We start from the raw sequence: 24,203 nt of genomic DNA, 5'->3' as shown, positions 1-24,203 counted from the left end.
CCATCAACATCATGTGTTGTCGTACCTAAAAGAAGCAAAACATAATCTGAATTCGAACCTCAGAGGACGATGTAAGGTCATTTTGTAGAATAGTTAGAGCAGTTCATTTCAGCAGCGTAACCTTTTTAGCTTCAAATTTTGCGAATGATTTGGAAAGTTATTTTGTTTAATTTTTAATACAGTAGTCACAGCTTATTAATATTATAAAACCCATGGTTAATAGAACCACCCGCTTATTAAGCCCAATTTGGTCCGGTTCCTATTTATTTCAGTAATTAAACAACCCGATCAATGAGGCTAAAACTCCGCTTAATAAGCCTATTTTTATGACAAGTGCTGGAAATTGTGTAAAAAGACGTCACAATTTATTATTTTTCGTCTAGCTTTTGACAATTTCACGCTTTATTGCGCTACTAACTCAGTTGTGGGTTGTTGGGTTGTACAAGACAGCAAAACGCGAAAATTTTGGTGCTCCGCAAAAATGGATGGCGTATAACAGAAAGAACCAATCGTTGTGTACAGTTGTTAACAGACATAGCAACTTTTAGCCACAATACAGTCGGCCAAACTCAATTATGCGTATAAGAGTGGCAGAAATTCGTCCCCGCTTCATAAGCCCACCTGCTTAATAAGCCCAAAATTGTTCGGTTCTGAGATGGACTTAATAAGCGGGGTCTGCTGTAGTCTAATAAAAACAATTTCTCCATCCAACTCATGGATCGCGACTGTTCAAACAAGGTTTTGTCAAAGTAGATTAAAAATTTAAAATATCGAGTTATACGCAAATAACTAAAGTTATAATATTCTCTGTTAGAGCGTACAACAGATCCGATAGTTTTCTAAAAATTAACATTTTTTAGAGATACACTAACATAACGAACTCTCTCAGCTTTCTTAACTAATTTCTAGGCTAGCTATAGGATACCCCTGACAAAAACGATAATTACAAAACACGTACCCAGTTCGAATTGAAAAAAAAACAAATCTGCTTGTAGGCCTCTATTTGCTTTATAGTTGGCTAAACTCACTTGGATTGTAATCTTTGTTCCTCCTGCAAGAGAACCGGTAAGTGGAGCAATCGAGTCCATGCGAGGCAACAAAGTGAATGTTCTGTCAGCTGCAGCTCGTATCTCAATACGTGCGTCTCCTTTGCCGTCAATATTAACCCGAACCTCATGTTGAATACCTAGTTTAATGGTTAGTATTAGCAACATCATAAAAAAAACTTATTTTTATTAAGTTCTTAGTTGAAATAATAGATTCGAAATTGTTTTTTACCGTGTGTTTTTGACCAAACTAAACCAGAAGTTCATACGGAGCCAAGTTTTTAGACTCCTGTTTCACTCCGGCTCCAACGTGTGGAGGAATAAGTAATTCTAGAGTGCGTCTGAGCAATCCACTATAAGGACAGTTTTCCATTCCAGCAGCGGCACTTCATGAATAGACTATAGAACAATCTACAGGCAACAACACTTCAACAATCGGAAAGTTCTCTCTGTCAAAATCGGTGACCGACCCTGCGTCAAAAAAACTTTTACCAGTTTTCCCTGTTCAATGGCGTATAGCCTACCCCTGACACATTAGTAACAAAAAAGAATGTGCAAAAGCATTGTCCAGGCACAAACTTGCTCACTCAGTGATCATCCGGGTGTGAAAGCTAAGGTGTGGGATGATCAAATGAGAATGGCTCAAGTCTCCGCGTGTGCGGTTGAACAACAGGTTGTTAGGATATTTTTCTACCTGCCCTTCTTGCAGTGGCACGTTATTGAAAGAGTAGTTTGCTGACAACAGCGCTTCAACAAATAGTTGAAAGTTCAAATGTCTACTCCGTTGAAGCCCGATCTTTTAAGCTTAGTTGAAAACAAACGTTCAACAAAAAATTCTGCCCTCATGGAATTTTAGGTCACGCTTTCGTATTTTGAAAGCGACTTGGCCGTTATTAACGTTTCAGATTTCATAAATCCCACAGTGATAGTACTGATAAAAAGCACTACATTATGAAATAAGGCTTGGAATCGAAAAATACTCCTAAAGTATATCACAGAAAGTATTTCCATTTTTAAAAACAGTAAACAGACTTTCAGAACAGAAGAAGAACGACTCTCGAACAAAACGTAAACCTCACGAGGGGAAAATGTCGAATTTATGACACCCGCCCAATGAACTGAATTGAGTAGACAAGATAAGGATTTCTTAATTTCCCAAGTAGGAGCTGGTAACCTTGATTATTGTAAAATACATTTAACTTCAATGTACCGGACTTGAGTAAATTGTAGACAATCATCTAGACAGAAACACCCTAAATTATTCTCAACTAGAGACTCAGAGTCTAAAACAGATTAAAACAGCCTAGCACAGAGTCTCTTAAGGAGCAAAAAGCCTACAAATACTAAGAAAGAATGTGAAATTGCATTCTTAAAAACGAAACGAGTAATGGTGAAAGCAATGTGTAAGGTAAAAACCAGGAGGGAAAAAAGACTGAAGAAGTGATGGATGTGCTAGAAATGAAGGAAAAGGCACTAAGTTTAAAATTAGACAAAAGGAAACGGGAACGGCCAAAAACAACATAAAAAGAATAGGTGAAGAATGAGGCAGATAGAGTCGGACTGAAGGAAGAAGATGGAATCAGGCTGAAGTCAGACTGAATGGATAGAACGAGATGAAGAATAGAAGTGAGGTCAATCGCTGCAAGGAACGAATCGGCCACCCCTACCAAGCCGAATTTGGATGATGATGAATTGAAAATAAATTAAAAAGAATAAGCGTAATATCACTTTACGTTTTGTCATGGGACGAGAAAAGACAGCAGTAACTACAATAAGAAATACAATATCAATTAAGTAGCCTAATAAGTAGGGCAATTTTTTAGTAACCTAAAAAACTCAAAAAGGTGACTTTAATTTTGTGAAAAAGTAACCAAAAAGTAACTTTATTCAATGAAAACAAGAAAGCGAAAAAAATGGCAGCAATTCAACGTAAAAAAGCATCTAAATTAGTTTCAATTTGTACTTAAATCATAATTACACATAGGCCTATGCAATGTTTTACATTCTCTGGCAGGAACTTTCTGTCAATCAAACTGTTGTTTGATTGACAGAAAGTTCGTTTGTTTGTTTGATTGACAGTTGTTTCTGTCAATTAGCCTATTAGCCAATTAACATTAGCCTATTACTTTCAAAATAATCGTTTTGCTTTGTTAAGTGCTCTTTATTTTAAAGCTTTGGCAGAGAATCCAATTTTGTTTTGTCCAATGCCTGTAGTTTTACACCTCACGTGATCCGTTTCCCACAGTATAGTTTACTGGTAATCATTCTTGCATCATTTGTTCAATTTGTGTTTTTCAGTCCAGATTGTCGTTACGGTAAAAGTGCAAAGTCAAATTTATCTTACAATTTTTCATTTTATGTATAGGCCTATTGCAGATTTACTTCCTGATGGGGACACACGTACGTGTCGAAAACGTTTGAGTTATTATGTTATATATTTTGTTTTATGTTATACATTATGTTAAACCCGCTAGGCTAAGGTTACTTTATTTTGCTTGTTTTTGGCTCTTTATTTTGTAATGGACGTAAACCATAAAAACTGTAAAAGGACTTGCAAGTAAATATTTTAGAAAAGTTTGAAACCTCATATTGTACCTTAAAAACGTGCACACTTTTATCTTTTGCTAAAAAAAATATGTTAAAAGTGTTTCATCAAAATATGCAACATCTGAACAGGAGCATCTAAAAGCGTTATAAAGTGAACATCAAAAAGAGAAATGCCTACCTATGGACAGTTCTGCGCTGGTATCCACTTTGCAGACGATATGTGTCACGTTGTACGAATCCACAACGCAGGACATCCCTCCAACAGTGACTGAAGGCTTGTTGTCGAAACCCTCTCCTGAGTCAAGAAAACGTAAAAATAGAACAATTTTATCATTTCACTTCCTTTGCAACGCGTAGGCTAAATGCCAATACTGTTTTTAACTGAGAAAAACATTTATGCAGTAATTTTAATGCAGTATATTTTATTAAAACTATAAAAAGAATTCCCGATCTATCCACAAAGCCAAACAAAGCAATGCCAAGAATAAAAATCACAAACGTGAATAAGTTTACAAAAACAAAAATAAATTTCCACCCAACAGTGATTTTATTAATAAAATTAGTTTGCGTTCTTCTGGTGACTATATGCTGGTGACTATAGTCACTTCTGGTGACTATATGCTAGTGATTTTATTTATCATATTTAGTTGTTATAATTTCCAGATGTTTTATGTTCATGGTTGTGGCCGAAGAAGCCGGAGCTATCTGGTGAACATAATGCGTACCACGCTGGAGTGGTTTGAAAGCGAATAGGAACGACCTTTACGCTTGTTCCTTCTTTGTAATGCGATTTGAGACATATTGGCAGATGGCTAAACGTTTATCTCTAACAGAAGTGATATACCTTTACAGAATTAACTACCGGTACTCAAACTGGCAGCCCTGTACCTACACTGATCTGTGATAAATTTTGGTATGAACCAGTTTTTATATCTTGGAACAAAAGTTAGAATACTTGGTTTAGACATTTAAGATCGACATAATGCCAATGTAATTATAATATGAAAAAGTAGCCGAATTCATTAACATATTTTTTATAATAGCCTACAATTTGGGGAGAGAAGTAACTTTTTTAAACCATAAACAGACATAACTCACCAACAATACTACATTTAACATCATTAAAAAAACAACACGCAAACGTTTATATCTTATTGGCTTGAAAAGGGCTATATGACTAGCCGAAAACGTTTGCTTTTTTGTTTTTATAATGTTAAATGTAGTGTTGTTGCTGAGTTATGTCTGTTTATATTTTTTAAAACCCGTCAGTTCTTAACAATTTTGCAAAAATTATGTGAACAGGACCAAGACGAATCTAGATAAAACTTACACAAACAGTAGCTACAAGTTGGATGCTTCAACCTAAAGTCTAGGACCTCAACCGATGATGTCATAAGTGAACTGGCTGTCCATTGTTCAATCAGGAACCTATATTCAGTCTGTTCGGCTTTATTGACAAAATAAATACGGCTCAAACACAAACAATATATTATACTGTATAAGCCAAATATTATTTTGATATTTCAGGCGTGGTGAAAATTGCAAGCATTGTCTAAATTTTATGTTTGTTTTCAACGCACGTGCTGCAGAGTTAGGCATCCTACTCTGCAATGAAGAAAACAGAAACGGCTGCGGTAGTTGCTGGAGGTTGAGGTGAATGTGTTTCTTATCTTTACACTTCCGCAAATCAGAAATTTTAACTGAATTAAAAAATCAAAATGGTTTCGATAAAACTTTGCAAGTAATAGCTATAGTAGGCTATTTGTATTTTATTGACAATAAATCCATCTCTACCTTTAATAATAATTGAGGTGGCAGTCGTTCCATGTCTTGGCGAGATTGTGTTAACCGTGGGAGTGAGCTGATCAGAGAACAAAAACGAATGACTTTCGACCTGCAATTTTTAAAGTATAGAGGTTATTCCAGCAGTACATTGCACAATTCATTTTAATAAAAATTATTTAAAAATTTTGACATAAAAAAAATTGATTTAAAAAAACAGTTTTAACTTCTTTTACGATGAATAGGCTTTGACCATGCTGTAAGAGCAATTTTTTCATATTATCTAAAAAGGGTAGAAGTAAGGGTTGCTCACTAAAGAAGAAGGTGAACAACGGGAGTGCCTTATATTATAACAATATTTAGTCCAATTGTAACGTAAAGTCTACCACCACATGCCACACACTCAGGTACAACATATGTGACCTGTCCACGTACGCCTACGTACAAAATGTGTAGCGCTAGAATACATGTGAAAGTCTGTATATTTCATATTTAAGTGGTGACAATATAGCGATGGACGCTACAGTTCAGTTCAGTCTTTATTTGTTTTGTTTGCAAAAAACAAAATTAAAAAAAACACAAAAACACAACTAATTCTCACAAGGATGGCAGCGAAAAACCAAAAGGTCACTAAAAGTAAGCGGCCACCCAAACGTTTAAACAAACAGCACTAAAAATTAGGCACAATAGTTAAACAGAGAAAAGCAGTGAAACAATTTGGGTAGAGAGGTAACTTTTTTAAACCATAAACAGACATACCTCGCCAACAATTTAACATTATAAAAATAAATAAACAATAGCCGAGCATTTTCGGCTAGTCATACAGCCCTTTTCAAGCCGAGAAGAAAACATATTTTCAAAGACATACTAAAGTATCATATAGCATCACAGCAAAAAATATGGGCAAATGGTCAAATATAAACATTTTAGAGATTGCTTAACTTGCTCACACAAAATGATAACTAAAAAAAATACGCAGCACAACGGGTCAAGTATTTGAGAGGTAAAATTAATTAATTGTTCAGAAAAGAACTCAAGCATATTACGTAAGATGGACAGAAGCACAGCACGAGATAGTGGCACAAACAAATCAAAACACGATAAGCACGAGACGCGACAATTCAATCAAAAACTGTTAAAAGATAGGAAGCTCCGCCAGCAAATAATTGCCTGTTGAGCCCTGGGTTGAAAGATTTGATGTTCAATGCTTCGTGAACCTTGATGTCGAATTTTTCCGTGTGTAAAACATTTAAGGCTGGTTACTATTTTATGAAGGTTCTGAAGCAGGATGGGAAAGACGTAGAGGGTGGACGATGTATTAAAGGAAGGGATGGAAAACTTGGTTTCAGTGAGAAAGATCCTGGAAGAGTTTGGAAAGAACATATGGAAGTGATAATGAACGAGGAAAACGATTGGGATCAAAATGTGGAAGCCGACATGGTAACATGCGTCCATTAAAGAGAGTAAATCGAAAGGTGGTGACCCAAATAAGAAAGAAAATGAAATCCGGAAGGCTCCTGGACAATCTGAAGTCACTGTGGAAGATACGCGCAAGTGGAGAGATAGGATTGAAAGCTATGCAGGAAATCAGTCAACGTGTGTTAGATGGAAAGGAATGCCAAATGAATGGAAGACGAGTGTGGTGATACCCATCTTCAAAGGAAAGGATGATGCAATGGGTTGTGGGTCATATAGGGAAATAAAACTGTTGGAGCATGCAATGAAGGTAGTGGAAATGGTGTTGGAGAATAGAATAAGATCTGTGGTGAGGCTGGACAAGATGCAGTGTGAATTTATGCCTGGGAAGGAAACGACAGATGCTATTTTTATTTTGAGGAGGTTGCAAGAGGAATATCGGGACAAGGGAAAGAACTTGTACATGTGCTTCGTTGACATGGAAAAGGCGATTTATAGAGTTCCAAGAAGAGTAATGGAATGGGCAATGATAAAAAAAGAAATACTAGAGGCACTCATGCAAGCAGTAATGAGTCTTTATGGCGGTGCAAAGACGAGAGATCGCGTTGGATCTGCCCTCTACGACGAGTTTTCGGTGGAGGTGGTGTACACCAGGGTTCTCTCCTCTCTACTCTATTTTTTGCCATTGTGATTGATGTGATTACCGAATGTGCAATAGAAGATTCATTGATGGAGATACTGTACGCGTATGATTTGATTTTGTTCAGTGAGACAATGGAAAATCTGTGAGAGAAATTTGAGATGTGGAAGGGGTCACTGCAATGTGAAGGAATACGTGTGAACATCAAAACAAAGGTCGTAATAAGTGGAACGGAAGGGGAAACCACAATGAGTAAACACGACCCTTGTGGCGTATGTGAGTGAAATGTAGAAGAAGAGAGTGAAATGCAGATCCGGAGATGGTTTTGGATGTGAAAGGATGCAAGAAGATTGAAGAAGGAATGGTCGCTCCTGTTGAAAAGCTGAATGACGAAGTTGAATCAGTGAATGCCTTTTGCTATCTAGGAGATAGATTGAATACAAAGGGTGGTTGTGAAGCGGCAGTGACTGCAAGAGTAAGGTTTGGTTGGGTGAAATTCAGAGAGTGTCGAGAGTTGTTGTGTGGTAGAAAATTTCCGTTGAAAATGAGAGGAAGAATTTATACTAGCTGTGTGAGATCTGCAATGCTGTACGGAAATGAGACAATGTGCTTACTGGAAAAGGAATTGGCGAATTTAAGAAGAACTGAAAGAGCGATGGTGAGAGCAATGTGTAGTGTGAAGCTAATGGACAAAAGGAATACGGAAGAACTTATGAACTTGCTTGGGTTGAATGAGAATGTTGATAAGTTGGCGAAAGCGAATGGAGTAAGGTGGTATGGGCATGTTTTGAGAAGGGATGAAGATAATGTTTTGACAAGAGCGCTGGAGTTGCGAGTGGAGGGTCGTAGAAAACAAGGAAAACCCAAGAAAACGTGAAAAAGGCAAGTTGAAGAAGAAAGCAGCAAGGTGGGCTTGACAAGAGAGGACACGTTAGACAGATCGATGTGGAGGCAGGGTGTGAAGGCGATTGCGGCACTTGGAGGTGAATCCGGTCACCCTCGGTAACGAGGACATCACCGGATTAAAACTGGACTACTACATGCCAAACACATACTTTGGCATGTATACACATTGATTAGTAGTTTTCCTGGGGAATTTTGTTTTAAAATGGAAACATATAATTCTGTGATTAGAGCCAATTTCTACAGATGAATATGCTTGGCAGTTCACCACTGCTCTAACCCATATTGAATTGACAGCAAGATGATCAACTTGGTTCTTTATGCCATTGAGGTACATTTGTAGGGTTAACATGGTACATGTTACACTTTCATATTCACAGTTGATTTGATCTGTGTGGAAACCGAAAAAGTAGCTCTCGCATATTATGCAAAAAGTCAAAAAGTGTACAAAAGTCTAAATATCTTTTTCCATACATCATTTGTTTTTTCATGGAGTGCATGTTTTTTAATTGCTTTTTTAATTACTGTCCTTTTCTAGTTTACAATTAAAGTCTCCTGCTAGAAACACCATGACATATTTTGGTATAGATGAAACTACTGTTTCCAATTTAATGTAAAAGGCTTCTTTATCTTCGATGGTCGATAGAAGTCATTTCTGTTGGAGCATAGCAGTCGGTGATATGAAATTGAGGATTAACTTCAATGATTAGATGCATGGTTTCGCTGTTATATCATTATGAGACAAATTTACTCAATCGTCTGTTCATAATTATCCCACTACCACCACTCCCATTTTTTTCAGCAGAGGAATAGTAAAACTGTCATTTGTTATTAATTTTGTTGCCGTTGGTTTAAAATCGTCAACATTTGAGTATATTCTTGTATGCATAAGATGTCTAAGGCTCTACCTTCAGCACTAGATAGATGTTGATGTAATTTTCCACACTTGTCAAGTGTGCGTGCATTGTACGTTGACAATGTAAAAGAGGGCAGTTGCTTCCATTGTTCGGATTCGGTCTGTCACTTCCTTGACGTCTTTCATGCACATACGTCATGGCAGTGAGGTTACGATGGGGAGCAGACCACAAATGGAAATGTCTCGTTTGACCTTTTTTTTTTTCCACTTGCGGGCGATTAGCCCTACTAGCTTCACCAAGCCTCGTTGGACTGCTGGAAACATGTTTCAGTGTTTCCACGTCTGTACCGCGTTGAGATGAAGTCGGTTTTACAAACTAGTAGGGTGCGTTAAACATAAAAGTGCGCAGGCGTTTTGTTAACAAACAATGCTTTTCATGACTTTTTCAAATATAAATCGATGCTTGTTTGGTAAATTTATCCCAATAATTACAAAATCCCACAATAATAAAAGTAATTTGCGTTCTTCTGGTGACTATTTACTAGGTTACCTCCTGATGTTAAAGATGATAACTAGCTTTTGTATTTCCGACGTTTCGTCAGTCAGCACGACTGACTTTATCAAGGTGGCTAAAACAGGTTAACACAACCTGTTCAGCAACGATGGCACAACACAAAAACGTACTGATAAAATGAATAAAGTAAGCAGCAAGAATCAGAATTAATTCTGATTCTTGCTGCTTACTTTATTCATTTTATCAGTACGTTTTTGTGTTGTGCCATCGTTGCTGAACAGGTTGTGTTAACCTGTTTTAGCCACCTTGATAAAGTCAGTCGTGCTGACTGACGAAACGTCGGAAATACAAAAGCTAGTTATCATCTTTAACATCAGGAGGTAACCTAGTAAATAGTCACCAGAAGAACGCAAATTACTTTTATTATAAAATGCCTGGTGAACAGTCTCTCTCTGTTTTTAAATCCCACAATTTTAATGTATCAGCTCCACACTGCATCAGTGTTTGAAAATGGAAGCTGTTCAAAGCAATTAGCCAGCAACAGTCTCATTTACCTAAGAGTAGCACCACTGTACGAAACAAGTTTTTGGTGCAATGTCTGTGCAGTTCGTAATTTGTTCACAAGTTGTAATTTCTAAAAAGTTAAGTAACCAAACTTTGTCAACACTATCGGATCAATGCCGTAATTCGTCGCATCTAGCTTACATATGCTCTGATGAGTTCATAAGAGATCACTTTCGACTAACTTTTATAGATTTGTAAATTTTGGTCTAGTTTGACTGGAAAGCATTGGTTCACTTTTAAGTGACGTGGTAAAATACCATTTTGTCTGGAAATGTGAATATCTGGTGATACTTTTGAATAACGCACCCTACTCTCAAAAACCAAGATGGCGTAACTTTGCTTTCCGGTATGTTCTTGATTCCCTTTTGTTTAACTGACATTAAAAACACTCTTCAAGTCTTCTCACATAACACAGCCTCTGACGGTCGCATAATTCAAGTTTTCTGTGATCTGTCGCGTTTCTACTTTGCTGTCAAACTTTCAATGCAAGTGTTGTAGCCGACTGCAATATGTTCGTAAAAACGTCGCTTTGTTAAAAAAGGTTTAGTAAGACATGAGTTACATTCCTGCAGTGATGAAACAATGAATAACAAAGTGACTGATGACCATGTTACAATACAACCTTGCAATAATACGGTAAATAAAAAGTAACTTGTTTTGTTGTTTACATTATGGGAAAAAAACAAATTGATTGCCACAGTTGACCAACTTTTATGTGCCACTGCCATCAAGTATTTATTTAAACACAACTTACATTTTCCGCTTGGTGTCCAGCAATCGAAATAGAGAGAGGCTTGCTGATGGCTGCAGTTGTCTCCTGAACGTTCATGACTCCCCTCATAAATATGTTGCACTGTCTATCCACACAACCACTTGCAAAGTAGTATTTCCCAGGGTTGTTAGTGACGTATCGTAACCGACCTAAACAGCCAGCATACAATGAACTCTGCTGTATGTACAGTTGATTGTTTAGTTAATTTCGAGACTCCTTCATTTTGTGTCTCAGCAGATATGTTGGCTTCCTGGAAGATTGTATTGTTTTCTTTGTGTTGAACTATTGCAGGATAATGCCATACATAGTAAGACGAGTTTGAAGCCTTTATGTTTTATCATTTTTGTAACTTTCAGATTTTATGGTTGCCGCTGATATATCCATGAATCATGTTTCTGTGGCTCTCGCGCACAGACAATGAGAGCTATATTCCAATCTGTTCTATTAAAGATGTAGGTCACTAATTCTGCAAAATCATGCATCGGCGTACAGAACTAGGTTTCGCTAAGCTAAAAACGGTCAAAACTATTTAAGGTTTCTGCATCATAACACACCTGTTTTGCCACTTAAGTTTATACTGCTCAGTATTCTTCTGGATATAATTAAAACACACTTGAGTTTTCTTATTGCGTTAAAATTTAGACACAAAATTGCCGTTTAATTTAAGAAGCAACAAGAAAATTGTTAAGATTTAAGGTTTCGACACCACTGGGCAGTGGGTACTGGAGTAACATCATTGGCGCTAAGTCAATCTCTAGGGATTCTCTGAATTCAAGTAAATGTAGAGCAATGATTGGATTTATTACTATTTTACATTTTTTAAAGCTGGAAGCCAATATGAAATAACCAATGTATTTACAGTTTTTATAACTCTTTTTAACTGCTCTTTCGTAATTCATAATCTGCAATTTCTGTAAATATACACGAATCGATGACAAGTAAATTGTTGTCAGTAAAAAAATTCAAACAAAATTGAAAAAAAAAATTCCTTGCCTGATTTTGAAGATGGATATGTGAAGCCATTGTTGTCGTAGATTGTAGAAACGGTATTGTTGGTGGTGAACACGCCCACATTGATGTTATTCACTAGAAAGGGCGTGGTCCACTGGAAAGTCACCTGATCACCTACTACCATGTCGAGTGTGGAAGGATTCCACGCGTATCCTAATCCATATTCTGGCCAACAGCAAAAGAAAGGATTTTACACCATTACAATCTGTCAAGACTTGACTTTGTGAAGCATGACATGATCCTTAATAAAATTGGAGTAAAAGCAGATTTCCTCTAATTAATAAAGGAAATTGAGAAAACATAGTTGTCAGCAATAAAATGTACCAAGTATGTGTTTCATACCAACAACTAAACGCTGATTTATTCAGCAGTGATCAAGAAAAGGATTTTTTGCTATTTGTCAAAGCAAGAGCGTGCTAACCTTATCTTGCAAGCGAATCGTAACTTGTTCTTACCAACGTGCTTTCCTGCGTTTGTCACCAAATACTTGGATCCAATCGAGCCAGTCACGCAAGTTAGAATTGTTCCTGATTCGCTGACTGTAATACCATTGCAGCTAACGTCACCAAACATCACGCTGACATCATCAGTTAAGCCAGTTCCAGTAATTGTGACCATGGTTCCACCGACAAGTGAGCCTGTAGTAGGGGAGATGCCGCTCACCGAAAACGTGTAACTCACACTTTGGCTGGAAAGTATAACATCCAATAATCAATAATAGTCAAGAGAGCAAGAAATTAAAGCTGTGTTTGCCCAATAAGTCGTGTAGTGGATTGAGAAAGCAAAACGATTTGCCATCGCAAAGTCCCCACTGATGTCAGTGTTCGGATGGCACTCATCAAAATTTCAAGCCATCAAAAACAGCTTGGCGTTGCTATGACGCTACAGTTTTTTTGTGAAGTATCTAAACCAGTGAACATTGTCGCATTGCTAGATTGTCTGCAGCAGCGCAGTTGATCTCCGGAAAGAGAATGACAAGAGCTTAGTTCTTATGAGCGAGCTGCTCGATCACATCCATCTTGCTGGATGTGATCCCCTCGGCGTTCAGCTGGATGATGGTAGGACGTGTTGCTTACTAAAATTTAATTATGGTTCAAAACTGTAAATAAATTGACACTGTTAAAGCTGAAGTGTTCGTAGTTTATTGGGTTAATGGGATAATGTGATGGAAAGCTCCCAAAGGTTTTCAATCTAGAAAATAAAATAAAGAATAGGCTATTGTTAATTTAATACGGTATTGTGATTTAACAGCCTGTCACCTGCCGGCCGCACAACCTATTCCAGGCACCACGACTGTGACTTCATAATTGCCTGGCGATAACGAAGGATAATCTAATTGTATCATATCATCGGTCCATGACGTCACGTTTTTCATCAGAATGGTGTCGAAATATACCTGGCCAGAGGAGACGCCAAAGCCACTTCCAGATATAATGAGAGAACTACCTGTTCAAACGAGAATAATTAGAACCAAAAATAAGCTCCTTGATAAATAACAGTAGAATTAAAATTATGATGAAATAAACATGTTACTGAATACCTCCGTTTGAAAAAAGAGTGGAGGGAGAAATTTTGGAAATGAACCCGATCCCAACATCGGTGTATTCAAACGTCACAGAGTCGGATGAAGTCGTAACGGACGATGTTGTCACAAGAACATTCAAGCCTGAGTTTACGGATCCACGTGATGTGACGCAAGTCACTGACGTATACGTGACGCTGCTTACATCACAATCGCTGCCTCCAATAGTAACGGTGGTGGTGAAGTCAAACCCTTTAAATGAGCAAAAATATGCGTCACACAAGTCATATAGCTAGTTGCCATCTGTTATGTCATCGGCAGAAGAAATTTATCAGAACATCGACATCACAAGAAACGTTCGGAGTAAATTTCTTCTCTTGGTTTTGTTTGAAGAATTTCGTTTCGCATTGCAAGCAATTTTGTTTAGTCATGACTTCTTCACGAAGTGTACAAGAATCTCAAATCGCAGAAAGCGATAAAAATTTATACTTTCAAGTGATCTTCTACCATATTTTTCAGGATTGGACAATTATACTTCAAGCAATGGCATCTGTGTATGAATGTCGACAAAACAGTTGCGGCCCCTTTTCAAGATGTTTGCGGTATGTTAGAGATCGATCAAGCAGAACGATCACATTCATTTTACCTTTTTACAACCAAATATTCACGAACTATGATTCAAATCACTGGAAAGAATATTGTACAAAGATCGACCATATGGTGGAGATATTATTGTGGAAGAATGGTACAAGAGAATTTTATTCTATCATGCTCAAACTGCTATCACACTTTATCGATGGGGCTGTCAAAACACACCAACTTTGCGCAAGTTACAAAAAAAGAAGAAAATTAGGGTTAGGGTATAAGGGTATAAATTAGGCAATTGTTGATTCAAAGAAAATGAAGGGGTGTACCAGCAAACATCTATAGGAATGGCCCATGATACAAGAGAAGGAACCACAGAGGATACAAATTGATGTGAATAAATGAACAAGTAAATTAAAAAAATAAAACAATAACCCATCAAATACATATTTTATACATTAGCTCCACACAATTTGACAATTACATGACTTTTGACTCTTTTCCATTTTTTTAAAATAATGTCTAAAAAGACATAACAGTATTAAAAGTAACTATACGGACCGTGGCCAGTGTTTCGTTGATTGTTTGATTTTAGGCTGTTTATGTTACTGCGCTACCCAGTGGTTAGAACACAGTTTGCCAACGCGGAAACATATTTTTTAAAAACTGGCTAAAAGACAACGAGCTTCAAGTGTGAAAATTCCATATGAAACTACTACCATCATACCTTTTAATGACTTATATAACACCACGAGATGAGAGGATGATATATATGGTGCTCTCTTTTTGATTATGTTATTTAAACTTAGCAGAAATTGATTTGTCATCACAATAACGGCAAATGAAAAACTCTCCAGGCTACCTCTGCACCCTGCATTATAGGTAAGTGCGTGGCCATGGCGCAAAGCCAGCACAGAGTTGATTCCGCTATGTCAACAGGTTTTAACGCATGTAAGCATTTCTCGTGTGTAGCAGGTAACATTGTCGTACTGCAGCGGCAACGTTGAAGTATTTTAAGTTGTTTAACATGTTCTTCATCCGAGCAGCCATTGAAGCACTTGTGTACGCGTGGACTCGCCAGCTCAATAGATCCACAAGTTGGTGGATCATGTTTTCAATCATAATTTGTAATCAAGTATGTCTGATGTCAAGGCTCTGGTAATGACAAAAAAACGACTTCTATCCATCTAAAGAAAATTTTGAGACCAAAAAAGAGACGGCTAGAGACGGCTAGAGTTGATGGGAGAAAACCAGTATAAAAAATCTGGATAGAATCAACCCCAGTCACCAGGAAGGGGGGGGAAGAACAAGCACCTTCTCGTGGTCCCTACCGTCAGTACCATATCTTTGAGAAAAGATATGCGAAACGAAGCTTGTCACACTCGAGCAAACCAGGCCCAGGTTCAGCCCAGGGTGGATAGGGAAACGCCCTTCTCAGGGCGCGGCAGCTCCTCTGTCTAAAAGTACCGACGACCCACCGTACTGCAGCTGAACACCGAGGGCATTACGGCCAGCAAGCTCAGCATCATCGAGTATCTGGCCACAAAACATCAGGCCCTCGTTATTCTCCTCCAGGAGACCCACTGCACATCTGTGGATAAGTTGGTATTACCCAACTTCACACTCGCAGGCGCAACCATCAGCAGGAAACACGGCCTCGCCACGTTTGTCCATGAGCAACTGAGCTGGACGCCAATAGACCAGTCCAGTGCCCAGTCGGAGATAGAGTGGTTATGCATAGACATATCAGGCTATCACATCATCAATGTCTATAAGCCACCACCCTCACGCTTAACACCAACAGCCATCCCAGTGTTCCCCCAACCCAGCCTCTATGCTGGCGATTTTAATTGCCACCACGTTGATTGGGGCTACAACACCACCAACACCGACGGAGAAAGCCTGGCCTCATGGTCAGCCAATAACAACCTCACCCTACTGCATGATCCCAGGGGTGCAGCGAGCTTCTTCTCCGGACGCTGGAACACTGGTACAAACCCCGATCTGGCTTTCGCAAGTGATGACCCCGATAATTGCCAACCGGACAGACGTGTGCTAGAGAAGTTCCCCAGGTCCCAACATCGACCCTCGATTATCACGGCTCCAACGCTCATAATGCCTGTCCCGAGCAAGCCTGTTAATCGATGGAACTTCAGAATGGCTAACTGGGAGTACTATAGCCTCCTCACCAATGAAGCCACACAGTATCTCCCATCCCCTCACACCAACAACGTGGAAGAAGCCTACCAGGACTTTTGTGATGCAATAACATCAGCGGCAAAACAATCCATCCCCCGCGGCCGACGAAAGACCTACATACCGTGCTGGGATAAGGAGTGCGAAAGCCTTTACTCCGACTTCCTCCACGCCCCTCAGGGCAATGACACCAACAGCTCAGCCACAGCTCTGCTGGCAAGGCTGGACTTGGAGAGGAAGGAGCGCTGGACAGAAGCCGTTGAATCAATCGACTTCACGCACTCCAGCCGCATAGCATGGAGTGCACTGAACAACCTAACTGGCAGATCACGTGCCTCTTGTCAACAATGTCCCGTTTCAGCTAACTCCATCGCCTCACAACTTGTGGAGAACGGGAAATACAAATCGAGAGACCGTGAATCTGATAGATCCGTCTTGCAAGAAATGACGGACCTCTGGAGGGTAACAACCCCAGACGGGGACAACATCTCGGGTGGGTTCACCCCGGAAGAGTTTTCCGCCGCCCTCCAGCACATAAAGCCAGGTAAAGCCCCGGGCCCTGACCACCTATGCCCGGAGTTGATACTCCATGCTGCTGCCTCCTTAAAGTCCTGGTTAAAAGACTTCCTTTCCTGCTGTTTGCGCCACCTGAGAATTCCCAGAATGTGGAGAAAAGCCCTTGTTGTTGCAGTCCCTAAGCCGAAGAAGCCCCCAGGGGACCCGAAGAGTTACCGTCCAATCTCACTGCTCTGCATCCCCTTCAAGATCCTCGAGAGACTCATCTACGCCCGTGTCGAACCAATAATGGATCCGCAGCTCCCCCGTGAACAAGCTGGTTTCCGACACGGACGATCAACCGTAGATCAGGTCACACTCATGACCCAAGACATTGAGGACAGCTTCTCGGCTAAGAAGAAGGCTGGCGCCGTGTTTGTTGATCTCACGGCTGCCTGTGACACCGTATGGCATAGCGGCCTTACCTGCAAGTTACTCCGTCTGCTCCCTGGCAGACACATGGTCCATATGATGATGGAACTTGTGCAAAACCGCAGTTTTACCCTCACAACCGGTAGCGGTCGTCGAAGCAGACTACGCCGACTTAAAAACGGCGTCCCACAGGGCTCAGTCTTGGCTCCTCTCCTGTTCAACATATACACTTACGACTTGCCCCCCACCACCTCCAGGAAATATGCTTACGCAGACGACCTGGCACTCCTGCACTCAGCAGGAAACTGGAAGTCAGTGGAGAGGAACCTCAGCCAAGACATGCAAACACTATCAGCATACCTCCAGAAATGGAAGCTACAGCTCAGCAAGTCAAAGACAGTGTCGGCGGCCTTCCACCTTAACAACCGGGAGGCACAGCGTGAGATAAACATCAAAATTGATGGGGAACGCCTGCCCTACTGTGCCGAACCTACATACCTCGGCATAACCCTGGACAGGTCACTCACGTACCGCCGGCATTTGAAGTCACTGCGCAAAAAACTATCTGCACGCGTCGCACTTTTGAGACGATTGGCGGGTTCCGGCTGGGGAGCTGGTGCTAAAACTCTTCGTACAGCTACCCTAGCCCTTGTTCATTCCACCGCTGAGTGCTGCGCGCCGGTCTGGTGTCGTAGTTCTCACGCCCACCAGATTGATGCCGCCATCAACGACGCACTGCGTACTGTGACTGGATGCCTGCGTCCCACTCCAACGGACGGCCTACCCATCCTAGCAGGCATCCAACCCGCTGAGCTACGCCGTAAAGGAGCCACGATTTCTCTCGCTCGCCGCGCTTTGGACCCCGACCGTCTCCTCCATGCAACACTCAAGAGACCACCACCTATAAAGCAGCGGTTGAAATCAAGACGCCCCTTTGTGCCTGCCGCACAACAACTCCTTAAGAACGCCGAAGAACTTGGTTTAAGTGCGGCACACTGGACGAACCACATGTGGAACACGGAGTGGCAAAATCACACCTCCACGCTCCGTGACTTCATACCCGACGCCGATCCCCGTCCACCAGGGATGTCCCTCGCAAGGCTTGCGTGGGTCAGGCTTAACCGCCTGCGAACTGGCGTCGGCCGCTTTCGTTCGGACATGCACAAGTGGGGCCTGGCTCCTTCATCAGAATGCGAGTGTGGTGCCACGGAACAGACCGCAGACCATGTCATCCACCACTGCCTAACCCACCGGCCTCCACACGGTGCACATGGTCTGAGAATCCTGGACGACGAGACTGCTGAGTGGCTGAAGATTTCTTGCCCTCCAATCTAGCCTGGAAAGATCGCTCATACGCCATCATCACCAGGAAGTATGGCCAAAGGGCTACGGACCCTTGCTAGCGGGAACAAACGCTAAGTCTCATCTACTATAGAATGGGCAGTTAGAGGATAATTCTCCTTTCTTTGTGAAGAATTTTGTCCCGTTTATATCAAACAAAGTTAGTTCCGAAAAGCTCTAATGATTATTGGAATACATAGTGCAATGGAATTGCAGGTGAGTAGAACGCTCCATCCAGTATTGTCGAGAGAAGAGTCAATGGGCAGCTAGAGATGATGGTCTACCACACTACCATGCTTTACCACACTACATTCAGTGAGGTCTTCAAGCCCAAACGTTAGAACAATATCTTTAATAATAATCCAATTATTAAGCGATCTTGTGAGTTTTGCCGCATATCAAAGCGACCCCTACTTGTGGTTGGTTTCTTATAAAAACTTTAGAATATAAATTACTTTTTATGTCGATTTCTTGAGAACTTGATTGAAACCTTTGAAAAACTTACCAGTTCCAACAATAGTGACTTCTGTACATCCGTGACTGCTTCCGATAGTTGGTGTAATGTCAGTTAGAGTACCTGCTACTTCAAAGCTTCCAGAAGGTGAAGAGAGGCCTATGACGAAACAATGATTAATTTAAAGAGATTACGTCGTTTGGAAATCAACTGGTGTTTATATCCTTGTGAAACGTTGCATCGACGACATTAACTGAAAACAAACTTCAAACCTTTGCCTTCAACAGTGACGACGACTGGCTGCCTCCCCGATGGTGAATGTCCAACGATACAGTGAATTGACGACACAAGGACGTTTGTGACGAAACAAGAAATTCCTCCAACTGTGACAATGACATCCGACTCATCTGTGCTTGAAAATCCGCTTCCTAAAAACAATCATCTTGTTGAGAAACGCCGCGAGATCAGAACATGTTGGTGGTCAGATGCAAAATACAAATTGTAACAACACATGAGGCATCCGACAGGCTTTGCCGCCGTACATCGTGAATCGAGCAGTGATGCGTTCCAATGCTCGATGGAAGCGATTGGTGGGTTCATCTCGCACAATGTAGGACAAGTTTTTATTAACCTAAAACTAATTTGATTCGAAAATAAATGACTTTCAGTGATCTAACAAAAAATTTAAATTAGGTTGAACACTTTAGCAGTTAATTATTTCTTGAGCTTTTACATAAAAGCGGAAAGTAAACTAGAATTGTCGATGACTGATATGGATCACGAGAGCTATTATGAAAATATAGTTTCGGAAGAGAGTTTGCTTTTTATACCAAAGACAGGCAAGACACAACAATACAACAGGGTTGAAAATTACAATATATTTTACATATTTACAAATAGTTTTAACAGTCGAACGTTTGACTGTTAAAACTATTTGTAAATATGTAAAATATATTGTTATTAATGCTCAACCCTATTGTATTGTCGTGTCTTGTCTGTCTTTTACGAAAACATTTCGAAATGTTTGGTGAATTTAAAACTAAAATTAACCCTTTGAGGGTTGTGGGGTGGGGGGGCTGGCAATTCAACTTTTTGTATCAACAATTGTATCTCTAAAACCACTGAGGCTGCGACTATGAGATTTCTTGACTTTTCCTAACTTTTATTCACCTCTATTGAGTTGAATTTTTGAGCAAATAAAGCTTATAAATTGAGAGATATAAGGCATTTCTCAGCACATCCTCTGAAATATTTCATATTCTATTGTTCAAAACTTTCCCACCAGCTGGATGAAAGTAATTAATTTGGCCCGTGTCTCGTTAATCCTAACTGTTTCACAGCGTGAAGGGTATTGACTGTATGCGTGGACCTTTTGTTCTGACCAAGGCTTATAAGGGACGTCGATACAGTAAAAGCTTCAACTTTGATACGATGAGTTACCGTCGCTTGCAGTTGAAATTGCGTAAAATTAAACATAAGACTTGGTGCCATTGCATCTAGCGCGACATTTGTTTTTCGCAGACAATGATGTCCTTTCAATCAAACAAAGCATAGGCTACAACGTTATTGCAATGACTCAGCGTCATTTGGAGTAGATTTGATGTAAAATGTGAGATAAGTATTGAAAGTGATCGACTTGTTTTGATTGCACTCTCCTTTCTCGTGACATATTCAAGGTTGTGGACTGTTTTTAGATTGTTCTGTTTGGGCCACAACGCTTTTATGAACAATTTGAAATTTAGCTATTATAGAAGCTGCGCTGTAACATATTATGATTTTGGTTTCAAATCTTTCCTTCTGTCCGACACACTATCAAAAGCAGAAAAGGCGTCGATGTTCCCAAAGCTTCTCAAACATACTTGTAAAGATTTATTCTCAAGTCGACATGCAAAGATTTGAAATGCAATACGCTTCTCATTTGTGTAGGATAAACCGGAACATCACGCTTTTGTGAAAAGGACGATCGTTCCACCACGTTTATACGTGATGTGGCTTGGTTGAATCAATATATTCGAGGCTTCTTGTACCAGGTTTACTGTCACTGATAAAGTAAAACGCAATGCAGTACCTCGCAAAGCAATTGTAGCGTAACATTGCCATGTGCTATAACTCGTCATAAATTGTGAAAACTTGTGTATTTACTTGTCAAGTTGTCTCATGTGAAATATACGTTTACTTTTACATAGTAAAGTCACAATGAAATCTTATCTCCGTTTACCAAACTGAAGATATGAAATTATGCGACGTCTTGCGACGTTGAATCGACGGAAAGGCGGGTAACTGCTAACCTGAACTGAGAATGCATGAAAAAAATCGTTTATTGTCGAATGGACCCGAGTTATTTTGTAAATAATATTTGATTTTTGGACACCATCAAAATTTTCACACAATACACAAATGCGCATCGAGATATAGTGCTCATAGTTGAGAAAAGTTAGATTGTGAAAATTACAACTTGCCTGAGTACAGCAAGGGAGACCTATGCCATGAGGTAAACCTATTCCGCATAATTAATAGATAGTATAACATACTGATATGCCAATCACTTCCACATTCCTGGCATCGAGGGTGCAGCTGCGCATAATTCCAAAGTTTCAGCTTGATAGCTTATTGGCACATTTAGTATTGGCACTTGGCAGTCGTTGTGAAGTCATTTGCTGAATGCAGCGTAAAGGCGCAGAAACTGTTGCGTTTATGTTTCATTCCGATACATAAGAACGCAAATTTAAGCATAATTACGTCGCAATGTTAGTTTTTCAAAAACAAGTTTCACATCGTGCATTTGTATGATTTGTGAGCGGATGAACGGTTTTACATTAAATCCTGATTAAGGTTTTGATAGACCGGAGGCTACAATGTAGTAAGAGGTCAATTCTTCATTCCGTTAACTGATCTAAATCACAAATGGAAAAAATATTAGACAAAAAATGGAGCATATGGTGGAGACAATATCGGCTATCCAACCCCTCCCAGATTTCTCGAAATGTAACAGAAAGAATGGATCAGTTATGATAGAATTTTATCCCGTTATGCCCGAACTGTCACAACTCTTCATCGAATGGGCTATCAAAACAGACTAAATTGTCCAAAGCGCGAAAAAAGCAGGCAAACTGTTGATCATTTCATTTTAGATTGTCCATGAACTTCACTACCTGGTGGTTTCAACACAGTTTGCCAATCCGGAAATGTAACTGGCTAAACAGCAACGAGCTTTCAGTGTGAGAATGCGACACGAAACTACTGCCAACCACAATTAAAATAACAAAGTTTCAGCATTCTAACAGTTATACCCGAAGTATTTTTTTCATTGCTTACATTCAAATGATGTGGTTTCTGGTTTAGGTCAAAGCAAACTGTTAATCATATCACATCATCGGTGTAATTTTTTCCAAAATTTTGTGTTTAAAGTAAAGTTAAGAACTGTGGCTTCACCTGGCCTATAGACAAACACAATTGATTTTGTACTTTCTTGAGCACTGAAAATGATCGCTCACACAAACAATTTGAAAATCAAACAAAGATGCATTATTTGCACAACAGCTAGCCTACGTTAGATGATTAATGCATATATGAACTCATTTTTATCGACTGACTTAAATATTTTGATTGCTTTACTGCATTCACTATGAAAATAGACCTGTTTCAGCAATGCAAAAAACAAATCATTTCTTCTGGCAGTGATACTTTTAGAGACCATCAGGAGTGAAGCAATGGTTTCTCTTCAATTTTATTGTTAGGCGCAGTGTTTACTTTCGCGTGAAACTAAAATTTGTTTTTAAAGCGATGATACTGACACTGGAGGCGATTGTGTGCTGCAATTCGGAATTTCATTGGTAAATAAACTTGGTCAATTAATTATTATCAGTAAATATGAGTCTTCTCTGAATCCACTCGATGGATCCATTGACGTGTCTTCGGACTCATCTTTGCCATCCAATCCTACTTTCCTTTGAATTTTCTTTGAATTTTCTTCGATATATCGATGACTGTCAACTTCATAAATTTGTTTGAGCTGCACCGGTTGAAAACTCATGTTACCACATTCACGTCGTACCAGTGTAACTTCTCTGAAATAAGCTGAAGCTACGGTCCGCTCATTGTGTCGTTTAGGTGTAGGCAGCTCAATACTTTTTCAATCTCGTTCCCTAACTAGACCATATAGTCAGTAAAATACATTTCAAATAGATGTGGTTTAGTTTTCAAATGTTACGAAGTCGATTTCATGTTAAAAACCTGCGCTTTAAAAGTGGCTTACTGAACATTTGCCAGAATAACAATGTGAACAATGTAGTAGACCTACATTACACACAATTGCCAGAACAAAGTGCTATAAACCATGCTGGATCTTACAGTAGATCATTATAGATTAATGAAAAGTAAGTCATGTTGACTTCAAAATGCTTCTTTTTTACTTTAAAGTTACATTCCGCCTTGTTTCCTTATAATTAAACGACTACATTTTGTAGTCAAACGTTTTTAACTAAGTTACTCAAAAAGTAAAAATGCAAGCAATTTTTTGTATATAAGAAGTATTTCATACAACCTTTCGTCACTGTTGAAGGCCACTGGTGTAGCTGCCCACAGTAAAAGTTGCAAACTGCAACGATGTGATGGCTACAGAATGCAGTCGTTAGTCATGTTGTTACTGTCAAAAATGCTCAAATGGTAATTGTCTCAAGAATTAAAGCCGTTCAAGGCCAAGTGTTAGGCTCCAACGACGCGACCTCGTTACCTTCGATAACTATTTCTGTGCCAGCCGGTCCACTTGGTGGTGTGACGCGATCGATGACGGGTGTTGACGCAACTGACCACTCAAAGCCGCATGACGTAGTTGAGTTGAGGTTAGCAGCGCAATGGGAAGGTATGTTGTTGATGTAGACTTGCACCTGGTCAGATAAAGACAACATTTGGCCTCGTAGTCATCATTTGATCAAGTGATGATAGATAGCCCTCGAATTTGTTAACCACGTGACGACAGTTTGATACCATGTAGCTACGATTAAAAATCTTATAATATAAACTGTTTCTCCTGAGCAATCACAATCACAAGTTGTCCGCATAGCAATGAAATCCACAAAGGTAAATCCTTTGGGTTTCAAACTCTTGTCCGTTATATGTTTTATTTGT

General features: G+C 39.6%; 1 protein-coding gene across 1 annotated transcript in view; it reads right to left on the bottom strand.

The window, feature by feature from the left end:
- Positions 1-24,203, bottom strand: part of LOC145785375 (fibrocystin-L-like) — a 150,909-nt gene that overhangs the window by 114,383 nt on the left and 12,323 nt on the right. The window contains exons 3-13 of the mRNA XM_082597030.1: positions 23,809-23,962; positions 19,349-19,504; positions 19,128-19,235; positions 13,592-13,825; positions 13,311-13,497; positions 12,507-12,739; positions 12,034-12,216; positions 11,023-11,189; positions 5,388-5,487; positions 3,772-3,888; positions 1,029-1,186 (exon numbers count right to left, since the gene is read on the bottom strand). Of these exons, the coding sequence (XP_082453156.1) occupies positions 1,029-1,186; positions 3,772-3,888; positions 5,388-5,487; positions 11,023-11,189; positions 12,034-12,216; positions 12,507-12,739; positions 13,311-13,497; positions 13,592-13,825; positions 19,128-19,235; positions 19,349-19,504; positions 23,809-23,962 (1,797 nt within the window). The remainder of the gene's footprint in view (positions 1-1,028; positions 1,187-3,771; positions 3,889-5,387; positions 5,488-11,022; positions 11,190-12,033; positions 12,217-12,506; positions 12,740-13,310; positions 13,498-13,591; positions 13,826-19,127; positions 19,236-19,348; positions 19,505-23,808; positions 23,963-24,203) is intronic.

The sequence above is a fragment of the Aplidium turbinatum genome, chromosome 16 (genome assembly GCF_918807975.1).
Source record: "Aplidium turbinatum chromosome 16, kaAplTurb1.1, whole genome shotgun sequence".
In the NCBI taxonomy this organism is placed as follows: domain Eukaryota; kingdom Metazoa; phylum Chordata; class Ascidiacea; order Aplousobranchia; family Polyclinidae; genus Aplidium; species Aplidium turbinatum.
Note: the sequence above shows the minus strand (reverse complement) of the source record. Positions and strands in the feature narration are given on the sequence as shown.